The sequence below is a fragment of the Ovis canadensis genome, chromosome 2, assembly GCF_042477335.2.
Source record: "Ovis canadensis isolate MfBH-ARS-UI-01 breed Bighorn chromosome 2, ARS-UI_OviCan_v2, whole genome shotgun sequence".
Taxonomy (NCBI): Eukaryota; Metazoa; Chordata; class Mammalia; order Artiodactyla; family Bovidae; genus Ovis; species Ovis canadensis.
In genome coordinates this window covers 73,873,550-73,895,190 of record NC_091246.1, presented here as the reverse complement: position 1 = coordinate 73,895,190, position 21,641 = coordinate 73,873,550, and the positions used below count along the sequence as shown (strand labels likewise).

The 21,641-nt window shown below is 35.2% G+C and overlaps 2 protein-coding genes across 3 annotated transcripts in view; one reads left to right on the top strand and one right to left on the bottom strand.

The window, feature by feature from the left end:
* AK3 (adenylate kinase 3) overlaps window positions 1-21,641 on the top strand; it is a 467,912-nt gene that overhangs the window by 57,555 nt on the left and 388,716 nt on the right. The window lies entirely within an intron of this gene.
* JAK2 (Janus kinase 2) overlaps window positions 1-21,641 on the bottom strand; it is a 117,172-nt gene that overhangs the window by 3,213 nt on the left and 92,318 nt on the right. For both annotated transcript variants that reach the window (XM_069576481.1, XM_069576482.1), the window contains exons 16-24: window positions 20,606-20,744; window positions 18,817-18,968; window positions 18,516-18,666; window positions 17,681-17,817; window positions 13,578-13,767; window positions 12,850-12,974; window positions 12,269-12,441; window positions 1,636-1,753; window positions 9-122 (exon numbers count right to left, since the gene is read on the bottom strand). In XM_069576481.1, coding sequence (XP_069432582.1) covers window positions 9-122; window positions 1,636-1,753; window positions 12,269-12,441; window positions 12,850-12,974; window positions 13,578-13,767; window positions 17,681-17,817; window positions 18,516-18,666; window positions 18,817-18,968; window positions 20,606-20,744 — 1,299 coding nt within the window. The remainder of the gene's footprint in view (window positions 1-8; window positions 123-1,635; window positions 1,754-12,268; window positions 12,442-12,849; window positions 12,975-13,577; window positions 13,768-17,680; window positions 17,818-18,515; window positions 18,667-18,816; window positions 18,969-20,605; window positions 20,745-21,641) is intronic.

Sequence of the window (21,641 nt, the reverse complement as noted above, 5' to 3'; positions counted from 1 at the left end):
TTTGTTACCTCATCTGGGCATCCATCTGGTCTCGGTAATCTTCCATTATTCTTCAGGAGTTCTATCAAATGAAACACGATCATCTGTCCTTGTTTGTCATTGCCAATCATACGCATAAATTCCTGAAACACAAACCCACTTTTCAATGACATATTTTTGGTACATTTAATTTCAAGCAGAATTCTCAACTTCTTCCAGTAAATGGGAAAAATCCCATGTATGTATGTTTCCTTACCTTGAAACTTTTAAAAACAAGACTATTTTAACTTTAAAAACTTCCTTTTCAGTCATACTTCATAAAAGATTATTAAATGTGGAACCTCTATAATGCCATTTCTGTAACTTTAACACCCTCAACACAAATCCCCTGAGAAGAATTCAAAACCAGTTAACTAAAAACACACTTTGTTTTAACATATCATATCACATTTCAGTTGAAATAAAAAGTTGAATGTAGAAGAGGTCATTTAAAAAATGCAGAATGAGTATTAAAGCATAAATGCAATGGAGAGATGTTCATATGTTTAAATTTCATAAGATTAAAGTCTGAACCATAAGGTAGAGGAATATTTACAATGAACACATTTATTTAAATACAGAAGACTCTTGTATATTGGTAAGAAAAATTGCCAATATAAAAATGGGCAAAGTACACAAGGATACAATGCACACGGGCACATACCCCAAACGCCCAATAAATATGTACTCAATCACACTAGAGGCAGAAATGCAAATTAAAATCAAATCGGTACAACTTCTCTCCCATCAATTTGGCAAAACTGCGTGGAAATGTAACAGTCGACTCTGACAAATGATAAAACATATACCCCTATGCACAGCTACCGAGAGTCTAATTGAGATAGAGATTTCCTGGAGAACATTTTGAAATTATCAAAATCTTTTATATATAAGAGCTCATAGTGTTTCACATATAATTACATTTTCACTCTAACATGACAACCAGAGATAAACATAAATATTTATATATAAGGAGAGCCACTATGTTCAATGAATGTTATAAGGATGAAAAATGGAAAATGATTGTCCAGAAACTATGTCCTTATGTTTAAACACCACCAAGAAATTAGAAGTCATATTTGAAGTAAATATTTATTAACATAGGAAAATGTCCATGTTATAATCTGTAATGAAAAAGTAGGAAAGCAAACTGTACAGTATGACTTATTTTAGAAATTTTTAAATAAAATTTAATTTTTACATATAAAATTAAAAGAATCCTGAAAGAAAACATATACAGTATTAAAGTGATTACCTGAGTAGCTGAATTAGAGATTACTTTCATTGTCTTTTATATACTGTCCTATATTAAAATTATACAATGAATAGAAAAAATATTACTTTAAAAGGTTTAACATTTGCAATAATTCCTGGGATGAATGAGTTTATTGGCTTTACTAAAAATAATATTAACAGAATATATTAAACAGTACTACAATCCCCACCTTTCAGAACCTCAAGTTAATTTAATGAGTTAGTTTGGGGGTTATTCTGTTGCTTTTTATGTTATAAATAACCAATAGGAACTCTAAAATAACCCTAAGTTTACTATTACTCTTTGGAAAAGCTTTTCTCATGTTAAAAAAAAAACTGAAAGTAAACAAAAAGCATACTGACCGCTGGTGGGCTTTTACTCTTCTCAATATATGTGAAAAGTTCATACAGAACCACTCCAAAGCTCCAAACATCTGAAGCCACAGAAAACTTGCTCTCTGTCAGTGATTCTGGTGCATACCTGTAATATATTTAAGAGTTACTTGATGTGCCAACTCTTGATTTTACCTGCAAATCACTGGATTTAAAAACAAAACAAAAAAACAAGGTGTACAGAAAAGGGTTAACACATCAGGCCTGAGTTTGCAATCATCAAAAAGGTCTATGCGTTGAATGCTGACACTTGACTGGTACCTGGGATGTTAGATTCAGGAGGGTTTCCACAATTCCCTAAATGACAGAAGTGGCTTACTGCACCTAAACCATTTTGGTAGACAATATGAGTCTAGAGTTTTGGTATATGCCAGACAGAAATATCTACATGGGTCAGTTCCAATAAAAACTGTGGGCACTGAGTCTCTATTAAGCTTCCTTAGTAGATGACATTTCACACATGTAGTCAGAATTTATTGCTGGGGGAATTAAGTGTGTCCCATTTGACTTTATTGGGAGAGGATACTTGAAAACATGTGCTTGGTTTCCTCCAGGCATCGCCACAGAGTTTTTCCCTTTTGCTGCTTTTCCTTTCCATCCTTCCTCTGTAAGAGTCATAGTCATGCTTATGACTGTATGCTGAGTCCTATGAGTCCTTCCAGTGAATGATCAAACCTGAGGGTGGTCTTGGGAACCACAACACACAAAGATAACTAAAAGATTAAAAAAATTTTTTTAAAATTTTGTCTCCTTAACACCAGGGTTAATTGCACAGTACTTTCAAAGAAATAGGAAAACAAACAAACAAAACTGATCTTTACAAGTTAAGCTTAAAATGAAAATGAATCCAGGTAAATATCCTAGGGAGGCGTCCCTGGTGGCTCAGATGGTAAAGGATCTGCCTGCAATGCAGGAAACTAGGGTCTGATCCCTGAGTTGGGAAGATTCCTTGGAGGAGGACATGGCAATCCACTCCAGTATTTTTGCTCGGAGAATCCCATGGACAGAGGAGCCTGGCAGGCTGCAGTCCATAAGGTCAAACAGAGTCAGACACAACTGAAGTCACTTGGCACGCATACAAGTATCATAGAGAAAAAAGTGCCTTTTAAGCTGGAGAAGACTTGAAGCTATTAACATATAAAACAAATAACTGTTAATCTGAAAGGGGGTGATTAAAAGAGGGAATATAGAAAATAGAAAGTCACAGGGGAAAGTGGTGTCATCCTTTCCCTCAAGTATTAACACTACCCAAGGGAGAATTTTGGCCAATGGATTATGAACATCATGGTCTACAATGTTTATATTCTGTTTATATTCATTATAGAGAATAATGAAAGATCTGTTTTAAACTGAGATTTAAAATATGAATTATATAAACTGAATCTCTCCTTCAAAATCTCCTTCTCTCCTTCAGTTTCCCCCAAGTTCCTCACTTCCAGAAATCCTTCTCTAACTACTTAAGGTCTTAATGACCTCATGCTACTGAATTTCTATAGTACTTTCAGTCTATACTACACCATTAACCATGCAATGCTCTATTATTTTTATATTTATTTTAAAAATTTAGATATTTGGTTATGTTAGTTTATCCCACAAATGGAATATAACCTCCTTGAAGAGGAGTACTACTCCCTCAACCTTTGCAAAATATTCTCTTACTTTGGCTTTCATGAAAGCACTCTGTAATTTCTCCCTTCATTTTCACATTACATAAGTAAGGATAAATACAAATGGAAAAAGAAGCCCATGTAGAAAAGGAGGGGAAAGACTCTCTCATTTACTTTAGAAAATCGAGAATTGTGAATTCTCTCTTTGAAATATATGTAAAAATCTTTTTAAAGGCTTTTGCTTAAAAGCCTCTTCCCAGGTTTACATATAGCAATGTCTTTCTCAAGAACCTGGAAACCACCTCTTCAGAATGCAGTTACCAAGGAAGATCATGCCCCTACATCCCAGTTTAAGTGGGAGGGCAGGAGCCTAACCTGGGCTGGTACCTCCTGCAAGTTTCAAAACTATCTCCTATCATAAAGATATGAGAAGTTTATTTTTCCTTTGGATAAAGCCAATTAGCTAACACAAATGTGCACTCCTATTACTAAGTGAATTTAGGATGAACTTATGTGTGACAGATGATGCTGTAGAGTCCTCTCACTTGAGGACTAGTTACTGTTTATCCTGAGAACATATATGGAACAAGCTGAACTGGCTTGGCCATATCCAAGAGTGAGATTTCTTTCTGTTTTTTGCAATCTGGATTAATGTTTACTCAGTAATGAACTGTTTTCTTTCTGTTTTGGGGGAAAGGCTTTCTGGGTTGCGAGGTGATTCGTTTTTAATGGCATTTCCCCAGCACGCTCCCTCCTTTTCTCCATTCTCTAAAGTTGGGTTTCCCCCAAGTTCCATCATCAGAGCTTTTCCTCTCTTTCAAAAAATTTCCCTTAGAGAGTATCATCCACTTACACACTAAGGTCTCCCAAATTTACAGCCACTTTATCTTTGACATTTCTCTCGTGTTTCAGACTTACTGAAAATTTACACATTAAAGTTCCATAGGCAAAAAGAAATCCAGCCCATCTGTTCAAGATTATTTTGCTTTCTCTGTGCAATCAATGAATGGCATCAAATCTATCCAACTCCCTAAACTGAAAATCTTAAGAATTATATTTGACTCATCTCTCACTCCAAAGTCGACTGAGTCACTAAGTTTCTTTAGTATGTCTTAGATATGTCTCCAATCAGCCTTCCAATCCAATACTGCCATTACAGTCTTCGGTTAGATCTTTATCTCATAACTAGTACAGAGATCTTCAAACCAGGTGAGGAGTAAGCAGAAAAACATACACATATTTTCCAAGGGGCTCTATAGCAAGAACAGTGTAAGGATTTGCCATTAATTCAAAACCCTGCTTTAATAATTAAAAAAAAAAATCTCAAGGAATTTTATCGTTTCTGGTCTTACATTTAGATCTTTAATCCATTTTGAGTTTATTTTTGTGTATGGTGTTAGAAAGTGTTCTGCTGCTGCTAAGTTGCTGCAGTCGTGTCCGACTCTGTGCGACCCCATAGACGGCAGCCTGCCAGGCTCCCCGGTCCCTGGGATTCTCCAGGCAAGAATACTGCAGTGAGTTGCCATTTCCTTCTTCAATGCATGAACATGAAAAGTGAAAGTCGCTCAGTCGTGTCCGACTCTTAACGACCCCACGGACTGCAGCCCACCAGGCTCCTCCATCCATGGGATTTTCCAGGCAAGAGTACTGGAGTGGGATGCCATTGCCTTCTCCGAGAAAGTGTTCTAGTTTCATTCTTTTACAAGTGGTTTACCAGTTTTACCAGCACCACTTGTTAAAGAGACTGTCTTTAATCCATTGTATATTCTTGCCTCCTTTGTTGAAGATTAAGTGTCCATAGGTGTGTGGATTTATCTCTGGGCTTTCTATTTTGTTCCATTGATCTATATACAAAACTCCTAGAGGAGAACATAGGCAAAACACTCTCCGACATAAATCACAGCAGGATCCTTTATGACTAACCTCCCAGAATACTGGAAATAAAAGCAAAAATAAACAAATGGGACCTAATTAAAATTAAAAGCTTCGCACAGCAATGGAAACTATAAGCAAGGTGAAAAGACAGCCTTCAGAATGGGAGAAAATAATAGCAAATGAAGCAACTGACAAACAACTAATCTCAAAAATATACAAGCAACTCCTGCAGCTCAATTCCAGAAAAATAAACGACCCAATCAAAAAATGGGCCAAAGAACTAAATAGACATTTCTCCAAAGAAGACATACAGATGACTAACAAACACATGAAAACATGCTCAACATCACTCATTATCAGAGAAATGCAAATCAAAACCACATTGAGGTACCATTTAACGCCAGTAAGAATGGCTGCGATCCAAAAGTCTACAAACAATAAACGCTGGAGAGGGTGTGGAGAAAAGGGAACCCTCCTACACTGTTGGTGGGAATGCAAACTAGTACAGCCACTATGGAGAACAGTGTGGAGATTCCTTTAAAAACTGGAAATAGAACTGCCTTATGACCCAGCAATCCCACTGCTGGGCATACACACTGAGGAAACCAGAACTGAAAGAAACACGTGTACTCCAATGTTCATCACAGCACTGTTTACAATAGCCAGGACATGGAAACAACCTACATGTCCATCAGCAGATGAATGGATAAGAAAGCTGTGGTACATATACACAATGGAGTATTACTCAGCCATTAAAAAGAATACACTTGAATCAGTTCTAATGAGGTGGATGAAACTGGAGCTGATTATACAGAATGAAGTAAGCCAGAAAGAAAAACACCAATACGGTATACTAACGCATATATATGGAATTTAGAAAGATGATAACGATAACCCTGTATGCGAGACAGCAAAAGAGACACAGATGTACAGAACAGTCTTTTGGACTCTGTGGGAGAGGGAGAGGGTGGGATGATTTGGGAGAATGGCATTGAAACATGTATAATATCATATAAGAAATGAATTGCCAGTCTAGGTTCGATGCAGGATACAGGATGCTTGGGGCTGGTGCACTGGGATGACCCAGAGGGATGGTACGGGGAGGGAGGAAGGAGGGTGGTTCAGGATTGGGAACACATGTACACCCATGGCAGATCAATGTTGATATATGGCAAAAGCAATACAATAATGTAAAGTAATTAGCCTCCAATTAAAATAAATAAATTAAAAAAAAATTTCAGCAGAAGCATTTTCCCTTAGTTCTTCTTAATACAAACCTACAGGGCAAGCTGTAAGCTAAACAACACTTTTGAACAATAAAAGCAATATAGATGACAATGATTCTTTTAAGTGAAATTACATATTTTTAAAAATATGGTGGCTAAATCCTATGGATAAAAATTATGATTTCTTTCAAATTTTAGATTTAGTGTTTACTTTTCAGTAAGTTAGTTAAAATATATTCTATCAACTCCTTCTGAAATATTTATGTAAAAATTAGTTGACCTCATTTACTTATATAAAACACTTAGTATTTTTACTTGCTACTATGAAAATAAAACAATATGCTAACTATCTGATTAGTTTCTAGCAGTATATAGCTTTCTTTTTCATTAAATGCATAAAATCTTGATCATGATGACAATGATATGGTTTTTGATTTTTATACAAGCTTCTTATTAGTGAATCCCCAAAGTCAAACATCAGGCTTCCCAGGTGGCCATACTGGTAAAGAATTCACCTATCAATGCAGGAGATGCAAGAGACATGGGCTGGATCACTGGGTGGGGAAGTGCTGGAGAAGGAAATGGAAACTCACTCCAGTATTCTTGCCTGGAAAATCCCTGGTGAATTACAGTCTGCAGGTTGCAAAGAGTTGACACGACTGAGCAGCACAAAGTCAAACATCAGAATTCAATTTCCCTAAAACATTTATTTGCTGAAGGAGTAATAGGCCTTTTACCATATGCCTTACCTCATAAAACATAATCTTAATGATATTTTATTATGTATTAGGAAATTAAGTAATGAGAAGTGGTTTATCTTAATTGTTTAATAATGAAATTAATTGTACTAAATATACATCATCTTAAGTTTATCCTGCCCTGGAGGAGGGCACGGCAACCCACTCCACTATCCTCACCTGGAGGATCCCACAGACAGAGGAGCCTGCACTCCTCCTTGGAGAGGAAGGCTATAGTCCATGAGGTCGCAAAGAGTCGGACACAACTGACGCAACTTAGCATGCACGCAAGCACATAAGCTTATCCTGACTTCCTTTGTGACTAATCCTTCCAGATATTCAGGAAGAAATACAGGGCCCAAAGCTTTAGGGGCTTTCTTTATGATAAGAATATAAAGTTAGGTATGAAGGTGAATATTTAAAATTAGAAAAGAAAGAATCTCAAAAGGAAGGAACTCTGATAGATATGCCTTGTTAGGCTTCATTGTAAACTTGTCTCTCTGCACATGTGTTCTATAGTTTACAATTATTTTTTTAAAAACAGTATTTCATAACATTAATTATTTGAACTGAAAAATGAACTAAAGTTTTTTCTGTCGAAAAATAAGTATATTTGTTTATGAGGCCTAGTATCGCTAAGCAGATTGAATGAAGGACATTCTTCATTAAGTGACTCAATCTTTGAGATAGCGCAAGGGATTGCCATATTTAAATCACGTATTTAAAAATGATAAAATGTTATTTAAAATACTGTATCAAAATTAATATTCTGTTTTTTAACTTTTTATAAATGTATAAACAAGATGCCTCTACATGAGAGTAATACCATGATTTGAATTAATTTGAAAAAAAAATTTTGGCATGCTTCCCAGAAACTGAGAAAATTAAAGACCCTAATGACTGGGTAGTAAATCCACTTTTGAAAATCAAGTGGGTTTAATTCTTTGTTTTCTATGAAATTGAAAACAGAATGGATCTAATGAAATTGCCAGCTAACAAATTCTATTGGTAGATCACTGTATACTGTTTTGCTTATCACAAGTCACAAACATGAATGACACTGTTATAACAAAACTTCCATTCCCATCTCATTTATATAAAAAAGTTTTCTCTGTGTTTACAAAAACAAAAATAAACTTGGAATTTATGTTGAATCTGGTCCCATTATACAAGTAAATAATATTTATCTAAGGCTGTATGGACTAGTTGGAGGGGGATTTTTAAAGAACTAGTCAAATTACTAATCCAAATTAATAATTCATTTATATTGCATTGGGAATTGCACCCTGACAGTAACTTCAATGATAGTTCAATCCAGAAGAAAAAAAAAAAATGATAGTTTTGTGGTCACAGGAAATTTAAAATTAATTCAATTTATATATGTATTTTGGTTACAAAGGAGATTATCAAGATATATTTCAAGTGCAAAATAAAATACATTAAGCAGAATTCTGAGAAGGGTGGTGTAAACATAATTTTAAAGAGAAAAAGGAATAACAAAGTTTCTATCAAAAAGAAAGTCTCTTCCTATACCTTTTTAAGTGGTGACAATCTGTATCGAGTTACTATGGCATTTGGATTTCACTGTATACCTCTAAAGGATTGACATACCTTGTATTAATGTCATTATTTATAATACTTTACAAAATATTTACAACCATATAAAATTTTAAAATGTTTCATAAAGAATATAGCTTTTGATGAGCTTCCCTGGTAGCTCAGATGGTAAAGCGTCTGCCTACAATGCGGGAGACCCAGGTTTGATCCCTGGGTCGGGAAGATCCCCTGGAGAAGGAAATGGCAACCCATGACAATCTGTATCAAGTTGCTGTGGCATTTGGATTTCACTGAATACCTCTAAAGGATTGATACACCTTGTATTAATGTCATTATTTATAATACTTTATAAAATATTTACAACCATATAAAATTTTTAAATGTTTCATAAAGAATATAGCTTTTGATGATTCTTTCAATGGGTATATAAGCACAAAGGGTTTCAAAATCAATGACCAAGATACCTGAAAAAGTTGTCTAGTCCTCTCTGCTGTTAGCCTTTCCTTAATACAATGCATCCTCTATACCTCCAGTTCTGGTGTGAAGTCCCCTATACACTAAAAAATTACTGATGTGCCCCCAAAGCTTTTGTTTATGTGGGTTGTATCTACTAATATTTACCATATTAGATTTCAAAACCAAGGAGACATAAAAGTATCATTAAAAATAACAATAAACCCAGTAATACTAGCATAAATAATATTTTTATAAAAAATAACTATTTTCCAAAACAACAAATATTATATTTAGAGTATTATGTTTTACATTTTTGCAAGTTTCTTTAATGTTGGTTTAATACACCTTTTTTGCACCTGATTTTTTAAAATTTTTATATATGATTTTTAAAGGTTTATACCATTTACAGTTAGTACAAAATATTAGCTATATTCTCCATGTTGAACAAATATATCCCTGTAGCCTATCTTACATCCAACAGTTTGTACCTCCCATTCGGCCACCCCCACAATGCCCTTCCCTACTTGTAACCACTAGTTTACTCTCTGTATCTGTGAGTCTGCTTCTTTTTTTGTTATATTCTCTAGTTTGTTGTATTTTTGATTCCAAATATAAGTGATATCATACAGTATTTATCTTTCTCTGTCTGACCCTCTAAATTCATCCATGTTGTTGCAAATGACAAATTTTCATTATTTTTTAAGGCTAAGTAGTATTCCATTGTATGTGTATGTACATAAAATTGCATCATCTGTGTATATATCTATGTATACATAAAAGAGATTCATTTCAGAAGTAAAGATACACACAGACTAGATGGAAGGAAAATATATTTATAAATATACATTTATACATACATAGGAGCACCAAAATATATAAAGCAAATATTATCAGACCTAAAGGGCGAAATTAAAAGCAATACAATAAGAACAGTAGGGGACTTTAACACTCTACTTACAGCAGTGGATAGATCATTCACAGAAAAATCAGTAAGGAAACAGCTGGCCTTAAATGACATATTAGGTGAGATGGAGTTCAAAGGTATGTACAGAATACTCATTCTTCTAAGATGCACATGGAATATTCCAAGATAGATCACATATTAAGCCACAAGTTGCCTCAATAACAACATGCTACTAAACAACTAATAGGTCAATGAAGAAATCAAAAGAGAAAAATAAAATCCAAAGACAAATGAAAACAGAAATAAAGCATACCCAAATCTACTGAATGCACCAAAAGTAGTTCTAGGAAGGAAGCTCATAACAATACAGGCCTACCTCAAGAAACAAGAAAAATCTCACAAACAATCTGAATTTACACCTAAAGTAACTAGAAAAAGAAGATCAAAGTCCAAAGTTATTAGAAGGAAGGAAATAACAGAAATGAGGGCAGAAATAAAGACTGAAAATGGCAGAAAGTGAAGAGGAACTGAAGAGCCTCTTGATGAAGGTGAAAGAGGAGAGTAAAAAGCTGGCTTAAAACTCAACATTCAAAAAACTAAGATCATGGCATCTGGTCCCATCACTTCATGGCAAATAGATGGTGAAACAATGGAAACAGTGACAGATTTTATTTTCTTAGGCTCCAAAATCACTGGATGGTGACTGCAGCCACGGTATTAAAAGATGCTTGCTCTTTGGAAGAAAAGCTATGACCAACCTAGGTAACTATTAAAGTTCTGCACTCAATATGTCAGCAACTTTGAAAAACTCAGCAGTGGTCACAGGACAAGAAAAAGTTGATCTTCATCCCAGTTCCCAAGAAGCAAAGTACTAAAGAATGCTCAAACTACCAGACAATTGCACTCATTTCCCATGCTAGTAAGTTAGTGTTAGTCGCTCAGTTGTGCCCGACTCTTTACGACCCGGTGGAGGATGAGTTACAACCTGTAATCAAGATTGCCGGGAGAAATATCAACAACTTCAGATATGCAGATGATACCACTTTAGTGGCAGAAAGCAAAGAGGAACTAAAGAACCTCTAACGAGGAGAATGAAAATGCTGGCTTAAAACTCAATATTATAAAACCAAGATCACAGCATCTGATCTCATTACTTCATGGCAAATAGAGAAGGGAAAAGGTGGAAGCAGTGACAGATTTCCTCTTCTTGGGCTCTAAAATCACTGCAGATGGTGACTGCAGCCATGAAATTAGAAGATGCTTGCTTCTTGGAAGAAAGCTATAACAAACCTAGACAGTATATTCAAAAGGAAGGACATCAGTTTGCTGACTAAGGTCCGTATAGTCAAGGCTGTGGTCTTTCCAGTAGTCATGTATGGATGTGAGAACTGGACCATAAGGAAGGTAGAGCGCCAAAGAATTGATGCTTTCAAACTGTGGTGCTGGAGAAGACTCTTGAGAGTCTCATGGACAGCAAGGAGACCAAACCAGTCAATCTTAAAGCAAAGAGATAAAAATCAGTCAATCAGCTTTGAATACTCACTGGAAGGACTGAGGCTGAAGCTGAAGCTCTAGTGTTTTGGTCACCTGATGCGAACAGCTGACTCATTGGAAAAGTCCCTGAAGCTAGGAAAGATTGAGGGCAGAAGGAGAAGAGGGCATCAGAGGATGAGATAGCTGGATGGCATCACCGATACAATCGACATGAATCTGGGCAAACTCCGGGAGATGGTGAAGGACAGGGAAGCCTGGTGTGCTACAGTCCATGGGGTAGCAAAGAGTCAGACACAACGTGGCTACTGAACAACAACAGCACTCAAAGCAATCTACAGATCTAATGCAATTCTTATCAAAATTTCACAGAACTAGAAAAAATTCTAAAATTTGTATGAAACTACAAAGATCCTTTGAGAAAGGGAAAAACCTTGATAAAGAAGAACAAAGCTGGAGGTAGCATGGAGAAAGGACAGTTCTCCAATAAATGGTGTTGAGAAAACTGCACAGATACATGCAAAAGAATGAAATTACACCATTATCTTACACCACATATAAAAATTAACATCAAAACAGATTAAAAACTTGAACGTTTGACCTAAAACCATAAAATTCCCACTGAAAAACACAGGGAATAACTTCATTGATTATTATTATAAATATATAAATGACAAACTACTAAAAATAAAAATAAAGTTTGAAGTTTGTGCTCTAAAACTTCACTTTATGGTACTAAAACATACTCACCAGAATATGGGACTTTCACCAGGCTCTTTCACTTTGTAGTACTCTTTGTCTTGTGGCAAGACTTTGGTTAATCCAAAATCTCCTATTTTAACTCTGTTTTCATTCTCCACTAGTATATTCCTTGTTGCCAGATCCCTGTGGATATACCTTTTTGTACCAAGATATTCCATGCCCTATGGATAAAATAACATTTTTCTTTCAGCCAGCTTTATAAACATAAACAATTTAGTCTTCTGCTTACCTACTCCCTTAATTATCTAAGGAAAATTCTAGAGAAAATAGAAAAAAATATATTATTTCTTAATAATTACTTCAACGTATGCTCTTTATTTTGGCTTCCCTGGTGGCTCAGATGGTAAAGAATCCACCTGTGATACAGGAGACCTGGGTTCAATCCTTGGGTCAGGAAGATCCCCTGGAGAAGGGAATGGCCACCCACTCCAATATTCTTGCCTAGAGAAACCCATGAACAAAGGAGTCTGGCGGGCTATAGTCCATGGGGTCGCAAAATAGTCAGACATGACTGAGCAACTAAGCACAAACTCTCTTCATTTAGAACAAATAGCCAGGATATTAGGTACCTTGCATATCTGAGATGTGTACTGCAGAAGTTTTTTATGATCTATCCGTTCTTTATGTTTTTGGAGATAGTCTCGTAAACTTCCATATGGTAAATACTCCATAATTAATCTTAGATTATGCCGGCCTATTAACACACAAATGAGAACGTAATGTTTTATTCTGTCATGTTTTATTGATGAACTAATATAAGATAACTGTGTATGAATGACCTAAAGAGATATAAAATCTGAGTCTAAGATGACAAAATCTGATTATAAATTAAAGGTCACGTGGTAGTTAGGAACACTAACTTTCTGAATCAAAATGGTCTGAACAGAAAGTTTTAGAAATACTTATGTTTTAATCTCCTGTAACCATTTATGCAAATCAAAATAAGCTGATGAGAAAACTTACTTTCTCTTCATCTACTGAATAAAAAGGATCTAATTAAAAAATAATATTTTCACAGAAAATATGAACAATTTCTTTAGAAATGATATTCCCTTGGTATGCTAAAGCAAAAATGGTAACCATCATCCTCAGTGAAAAGAATGATCAGCCAAGTAATCAAGGATTTCCTGCTGTTACAGCCCACCAACACCAAACACAATCTCCAGTCATACAGAATGTTTCCTTCTCTGGGCACTGGAATATTTTAAGTCCAGATCTTGAGACATCATATGTTTCTATTACCCACTATGTCAAAGACATATCCTAAATTCAAAAAAAGTATCAACAGGCAACATACCAGCACTGTAACAGACTCCTTTGTACTTTACAATGTTGTCATGCTGCAAGGATTTAAGGATTTCAATTTCTCTTTCAAAGTCTCTGAGGTGCTCTTCAGTACTGTGCTGGAGCTTTTTCACAGCCACCACCTCCCCAGTATTGTCTTGTAGAGGGTCATACCGGCACATCTCCACACTCCCAAAATTACCCTTAAACAACACATATCACATTAAGATAGAAATCTCAAGTTTTCTAGAAAAATTACTGATTCTGATTATACAGTCAATTTCAGCAGCTAGAATTAGAAGATGTATCTCTAAACCCACATTAAATAACTTTCAGAAAAAGGAGACAATATTTTAGTAGGTGTGTAGTAAGCCTAAATATTTAATTTCTCCAAAAGGAATTAGAGGCTGAAATATAAACAACTTCAAAAAGGCATTATAACAAATCATAAACGTTATTTTTTAAGATAAGCCAAAGGACATGCCAGGGAATTTCTAAATTTCTGTCACTAACTTCCAGGAAGAACTTTCATTTTTCACAATATAGACTTTGATATCACTGTCAGTGAGCTGTATGGAATAAGGGTCTGTTATGGATGGAGGAGCCTGGTGGGCTGCAGTCCATGGGGTCGCTAAGAGTCGGAAACAACTGAGCGACTTCACTTTCACTTTTCACTTCCATGCACTGGAGAAGGAAATGGCAACCCATTCCAGTATTCTTGCCTGGAGAATCCCAGGGACGGCGGAGCCTGGTGGGCTGCCATCTATGGGGTCACACACAGTCGGACACGACTGAAGCAACTTGGTAGTAGTAGTAGTATGGACTGAATGTCCATGTCCCATCCCCTCAAATTTGTATGATAAAGCCCTAACCCCAACGTGGTGGAGACAGGGCCTCTGAAGAGGTAATAAAGGTTAAATAAGGTCACAAGAGTGAGGCCTTCATCCTGTAAGGCTAGTGCCATTATAAGAAAAGGAAGAGACACCAGTGCTGTCTGCCGCATGAGGACACAGTGAGAAAGTTGCCATGTGGCAAGCTAAGAAGAGAGCCTTCACCAGAAATTGAACCCTACTGGAACCCTGATCTTAAGACTTATCTCAAGAACTTTGAGGAAAAATATGTCTGCTGCTTAAGCCAAGGTCATGCTGTGTCATTGGTAGCTTCTGTGATTATCTCCCAATATTCTCTACATTCTGATATTCAAGCTCTTTTAAAATCCCCTTCCTTTGAGTGTAGGCTATAAACTCATTTATAGTAAACATTGACTGAAAGTGAAAGAGAGTGAAAGACTGAAGGCAGGAGGAGAAGGGGACGACAGAGGATGAGATGGTTAAATGCCATCACCGAATTGATGGACATGAGTTTGAGCAAGCTCTGGGAGTTGGTGATGGACAGGGAAGCTTGGCGTGCTGCAGTCCATGGGGTCACATAGAGTTGGACACAACTAAGTAACTGAACTGAACTGACAGTGAACAGAATATGGCAAGAGTGAGAAGATGCCATGCCTGAGATAAGGATATAAAAAGACTATGGCTTTGATCTTGGGTGTTTGCTCTTAGCTCCCATGTTGTGAGGCAGCCTGTGGAGAGGCCCATGTAAGTGAGCTAGGAAGCAGATATTCTGAGGCCTATCAATAGCCTCAGAATATCAATAGTAATATCAATATCAATAGTAAGTCTTTCCCTAGTTAAGCTTTCAAATGAAACTGCAAGACCTGGCTGACACCTTGGTTGCAGTCTTTTGAGAGACCCTGCACTAGAATCATCCAGCTAAGTTGCTCCCAGATTCCTGACTCACCTAATAAATGTTTTGTTTTGTTTTGTTTTTCCCAGCTGTTAAGTTTTAGGGTAATTTGTTGCACAGCAATACATAATGAATATACCAAATACCTAGACTTATTTTTGTCATTGCTACACTCTCTGAAACATTTTCAAGAATACTTTACAAAGGATGACATCAAAGTATTAATAAAACTAAGCCAATGTATAATATAACCCCCGATGTTTAGCTCTGGCAAAACTGGATCAGAACATTTAGTTTAGATTCAATACCTAAGTGAGGCCTTCACATTGCATCCATGCCAAAAATCCAGTTCACAAGGTCACATGGTACAGAACCCTATACTACCAAGCTTAGAGGAAGAATGAGGGCTTACCACTATGATTGGACCTACTAAGAAGTAAGCCTTTTCTATCTTACTTAAAATATAGGTTGGTGCAAAAGTAATTGTGGTTTTGCACTGAACTCTGCTGTTTGATATTGGAATACATTCTTAAACAAATGTGATTATGTTATACATCATTTTAATGCACATTTCTCACTTTATGGCATTTTGCTAGTGACTTATTACTTGCCGTTTATTTTATATTTATTTTAGACTAGGGAAATGATGTTAGACAAAAAACAAATTTGAGCAATTCAAAATAGGTCATAAAGCAGAGAAGACAATTCGCAACATCAACAATGCATTTGGCCCAGAAACTGCTAACAAATGTATAGTGCAGTGGTGGTTCAAGAAGTTTTGCAAAGGAGTTGAGAGTCTTGAAGATGAGGAGCACAGTGGCTGGCCATCGGAAGTTGACAACGACCAATTCAGAGGATCATTAAAGCTGATCCTCTTACAACTACACAAAAAGTTGCCAAAGAACATTCTATGGTCATTCAACATTTGAAGCAAACCAGAAAGGTGAAAAAGCTGGGTGCCTCATGAGCTAACCACAAATCAAAAAAATCATCACTTTGACAGGTTGTCTTCTCTTATTCTATGCAACAATGAAATTGATCTGACTGTGACATGCAATGAAAAGTGTATTCTATACAACCAGTGACAACCAGCTCAGTGGCTGGACTGAGAAGAAGCTCCAAAGCACTTCCCAAAGCCAAACTTTGGGAGGTTTGGTAAAAGGTTGACAAAAAAGGTCATGATCACTGTTTGGTGATCTGCTGCCTGTCTGATCCACTATAGTTTTCTGAACCCTGGCAAAACCATTCCATCTGAGAAGTATGCCCAACAAATCGATGAGATGCACCTAAAACTGCAATGCTTGAAGCCAGCACTACTCAACAGAAAGAACCCCAGTTCTTCTCCATGACAACACTCAACCACACACGACACAACGACTGCTTCAAAAGCTGAATGAATCGCACTACGAAGTTCTGCCTCATTCTCCACATTCAGCTGACCTCTCGCCAACTGACTACCACTTCTTCAAGCATCTCAGGGATTTTTTTCCAGGGAAAATGCATTCCAAAAGTCAGTCGAATCCTGAAACACAGATTTTTATGCTACAGGAATAAACAAACTTATTTCTCATTGGCAAAAATGTGCTGATTGTAATGGTTCCTATTTTGATTAATAAAGATGTGTTTGAGCCTAGTTACAATGGCTTAAAATTCACGGTCTGAAACTACAATAACTTTTTTACCATCCTAATATGTAGGCTATGCCTGACTGTGTGACCTTTCAGAAGAGAGAAACTGTCTGCCAGTAAACATGCCTTCTCCAGTCAACATCTGCACTCTGAATGAGCAAGCAGATTAATTATTTCTTCCTTAGGTGACTAAAAAAGGAAGCTGGTGGAAAGGCTTATTAATTGTTCTTCTCTCTATCTCATAACTAAAGTGCTCTCTACCAAGAAAGAATCTCATGGTCAAATTAATTGGGAAAAATATATCTTAATTTATCCTCCTCTTGAAAATGTTCAATGCACAGTACCTGTTAAAGGTTCCAACAAAATTTTCAGTAAAGACAGCTATTTAACACAGCATTTCCCCAAAACCTGAAAACTAAACCTTTTTTCTACAAACACCTTTTTAAAAACTTTTTATTTTATACTGAAGTATAGTTGATTAATAATGCTCTGCTAGTTTTAGCTGTAGAGAAAAGTGATTGTTATATATATATATACGTATTTGTTCTTTTTTCCAATTCTTTTCTCATTTAGGTTGTTATAAAATATTGAGCAGAGTTTCTTATGTTATATAGTAGGTACTTGCTGGTTATACAAACACTCCAAAACTCTGTGGAAAGTGAACTTTAGAGAAAAGTCTGTTCTCCCCTAAATAAAATGTTTTGTGATTACACTTCAATTATTTAAAAATCTTCTGACACCTTACCTTGCCAAGTTGCTGTAGAAATTTCAAGTGTCTTTCTTCAAATTGTGTAGGGTCTCGGTCTTCAAAAGCACCAGAAAATCCTAGGGCACCTATTCTCATATTTGGTAACATGTCATTTTCTGTTAATAGTTCATAATCTGGAGAAATAAATAACATTTCTACCATAATCTGGCAAATCCATTCTCTGGGTTAAAATTATTCTTATTCAGGCTGACCAAAATAATCATAATGAGTTAGAAACACTAAATACAAATTGATACAAGCCAACTCTAAACATTTAGATTCTTAATGGAAGCCTTGAATTATAACTCATAATTGGACAGGTTTTTGGTAAAAATTTTTACAAAGGATAAACGAATACTTTCCAAAATAGGCAGTTTTAGTATTTATAAAGTAAGTTTGTATGCCGATTTTTGTGGCAAGAAGAGCAAGTAGTATTGGAACAGAAAATATTTATGGGTCAGACACATGTATATTTAGCTAAGTTTTTTAAGGAGGAGAGGACAAACAAAAATCTACTTCATGTTTAGAAAATTAATCAGCCATATGTGAGAGCTAGTTTAAAAAACAAAGAATTGTTTACAAAAAATCAAATAAGCTTCTCAGTGTAATATTCGTTAACTAGCAAACTAAAGTGAGGTTATTAAAGGGTAAAAGCCTTTTATGAAAATACTTCACAATCAATGAGACTAGAATACGTATAAGGTAGAAAAAGTCATATGAATGTAAGAAATTAAGAGGGTCTAAGAGACATCAGGGAACTTCCCAGAGGGGCATTACAAAATTAGTAAGGATTTATTAAATACATCATTAAGATTGCTCCAACAGTACATACCTGGAGTAAACAAACTATTAAGATCTCTTATAATGGCTCTGAAAGAAGGTCTAAAATCTGGTTCATAATCCATGCAATTATTAATAAGATTTGCTAATTCTGTCCACTTTGGTGCAGGAAGCTGGTGCCTATCTTCATAAAATTGTAGTTTCTATAATTAAAGAACCACATGTTGAGAATAAATTATAAATGCCATTATCAACCTTTTTTAACATAAAATGGGCTAAAGAATATCAAATAATGTGAAAGAAATATTAGGGATCACAAAGTAATTACAACTTCAGTGTTTATATAAACTTACTCTTTGAGAATCCAAAGCACTCAGCGGCTTATCTCCTCCACTACAGATTTCCCACAATGTGGTACCAAAACTCCATTTGTCTGTTGCCAGGTTTAGATTTTTAGGATTTTCAATGCATTCAGGTGGTACCCATGGTATTCTCTCCTGCAGGACTTTTAAATGATAGTAAAAAAAAAAAAATGCTTAAATAACTCCCTTAATAAAACAATTCTTATATATGTTAATAATTTCACACAAATTGGAATAATCAAATCATTTTAATTTGCTTGGGGCAGGGGGTATGTTCATGCATATACACATGCTTAAGGGCCAGAAGGGACCTTTGAGATCACCTAATTCAACATCTCAGCTTTAACAATGCCAACATTAAGACCCATAATGACTGAATAATTTGCCCAAAGTTATACAATTTGTTAATAGCACAGAATTAGTTACTGTACAATGAATCCTGGATCAACTAAATTTTTCATTAAACCATAGTGTTTCAACTACTGCCCCGTTCTCTCTACCCTTTCCTAATAGCTATGCATTCACAGTATTTTTTTCCCCATAAATTTTTCCCCAAATTGCTTCTTGATATATTTTTTACTTCTTTACAATGTATAAACAATAAAGGTAATGTTAACATCATTTCAATCTGTACTAATGACTCAATCGTAGTGACTATTCTAACCTGCAGATGAAAAACAAGGGCCAACAGGCAAATGAATGATTAAATTATACCAAGATATTCTTGGCACAATATTGATATACATAGGTTCTGCCCAGACCATGGAATCTTCCAAGTTAATTTTTTGATGTCTTTGATCCCATCAGAAAAATGGTATTTACAAAAGGAGGGGACACTTTAACTTTACCTTCTGGTATTCTGGCATAGACAGAATGATAGAAGATAGATATATATTAAGTAAACAGGTATGTAAATAAGTAAATAAATAAATAAGAATGATAAACTGTTGCATCTTTTGGTATATTGTGGTAAAGCAATGTGAATATTTCTAGTGCATAATTAAAGAGATATAAGAGTACAGAGTCCTTTCTCCCTCATACGAATTTATATTCTCTTCACATTCCGCTCCAAACGGCAAAATCCCCAAGTATCAGATCTAAATTCCTAAAACATTTTCTGCCCTATAGTCCCTGTCCTCACTGTCATATAAAGGTACAGAGTTCAACTACTATTAGCTCAAAAAAGAAACCACCCATCAATGTACAAAAGTTGATAAATCTGGATTCTAAATGTAGAGCATTCAATTAGAGAAATTAGCTAATTCAATGAAACACAATTACAACACTATTTGGACCAAAAAAAAACTCCTCTTTGACTGAAATTTTTAATTTTGTTAAGGATGTTACCAACACAAAAGAAAAGTAAAATAAGGCATAATTAGCTGAATAATGAAACAAAATAAAAATTTCAAACTAGAAATATTTCTTCACAAATTTTTATTTAATGACTAAAGAGAAAAAAATTTAGAAAATTTACTTGTGATTCAAAGAATGATATTTAAAAATTCCACAATAAAATTGGATAAAACCTGGCATTTCATACTTAATTAGGGATTAAAACTGCTTCAAAAAATCACTTTACAGTTCGGAAACATAAAAAAGGAGAAACAGACAAGAGTCTAAGATGTAACTATAATTTAGGTTGCTGAAAATGGTAACTAAATTTATTAAGCAAGAATATGTCAATAAAATAGTGTTTGAGAAAAATTAACAGCATGATTTTTATGCCTCTTTCCAAGCAAAGGTTAATGAAATTAAATTTGATTCCTGTAGAACTTACTGTCTTTTGGCAAAACTGTAATACTAATGCCAGGATCACTAAGTTTGATGAAAGGAGGATTTCCTGTCTTCCTGTCTTCTTCTCTGATAAGAAGAACATTTTTGGCGCACACATTCCCATGAATAAGGGTTTTTTCTTCCTATTAAAATTAATTGCATAAACATTCAAATATTAATCCACAAATTTTGAGCACTTGGTATGTCCAGGGCCTCCAAATGGATTTAAAAAACAAAAATTAAGTAAACATTAATTTGGAGGTATACTTTGAGAAAATAAAAGGAAATTTTATAGCAGCACTGTGCTTCCTATTTTACATTTTAAACAAAATAATAATCTATACCCATGATAAAACAAATACTTACTTTTATCATTTTTACAGGCTATTTTATTTAATTATTAATTTATTTTTTGTCACACTCAGCAGCATATGGGATCTTAGCACCCTGACCAGAGATTGGACCTGTACCCGCTGCTTGGAAGTCCTAAGTCTTAACCACTGGACTGCCAGGGAAGTCTCTGAAAAATTAATATTTTTAAAACTACTTTATGCCAGTTCACTTTATGAATCTGAGATTTTAAACTGTATGTATTGTAGATAGCAGCTGACACAAGAAATACTGTTTCTGTTCAGTAGGTGCACTCTGAAGAATCTGATTACTGGCTGACCCTCTAGTATTTTGCTTTTCTGACAATATCACTTTCTCAGTGGACATAATTTCCAATTACCTACAAATATTGTAACAAGGCACTTTCTACAGGATTTTTATGCTGTCCATAGCTTTTTTTTTTAATAATTTTTCATTCAATTCTTTAAAGTTAAGGTACACAAACTACAGATTACCCTTTAGCAGTTCTAAGAGACTGATGGAGTGACAATACTACTTATTTCAAAATTTATTTCATATAAATACACACCTAAAATAATCCCTTTCCCCAAGTGACACAGATTATTTTAAACAACTCAGCATCTATAGACTTATTTCTTGTTCCCAGGTCAAGATCCTTTCACACTGCTTCAAAATGTAAAACAGTAAGT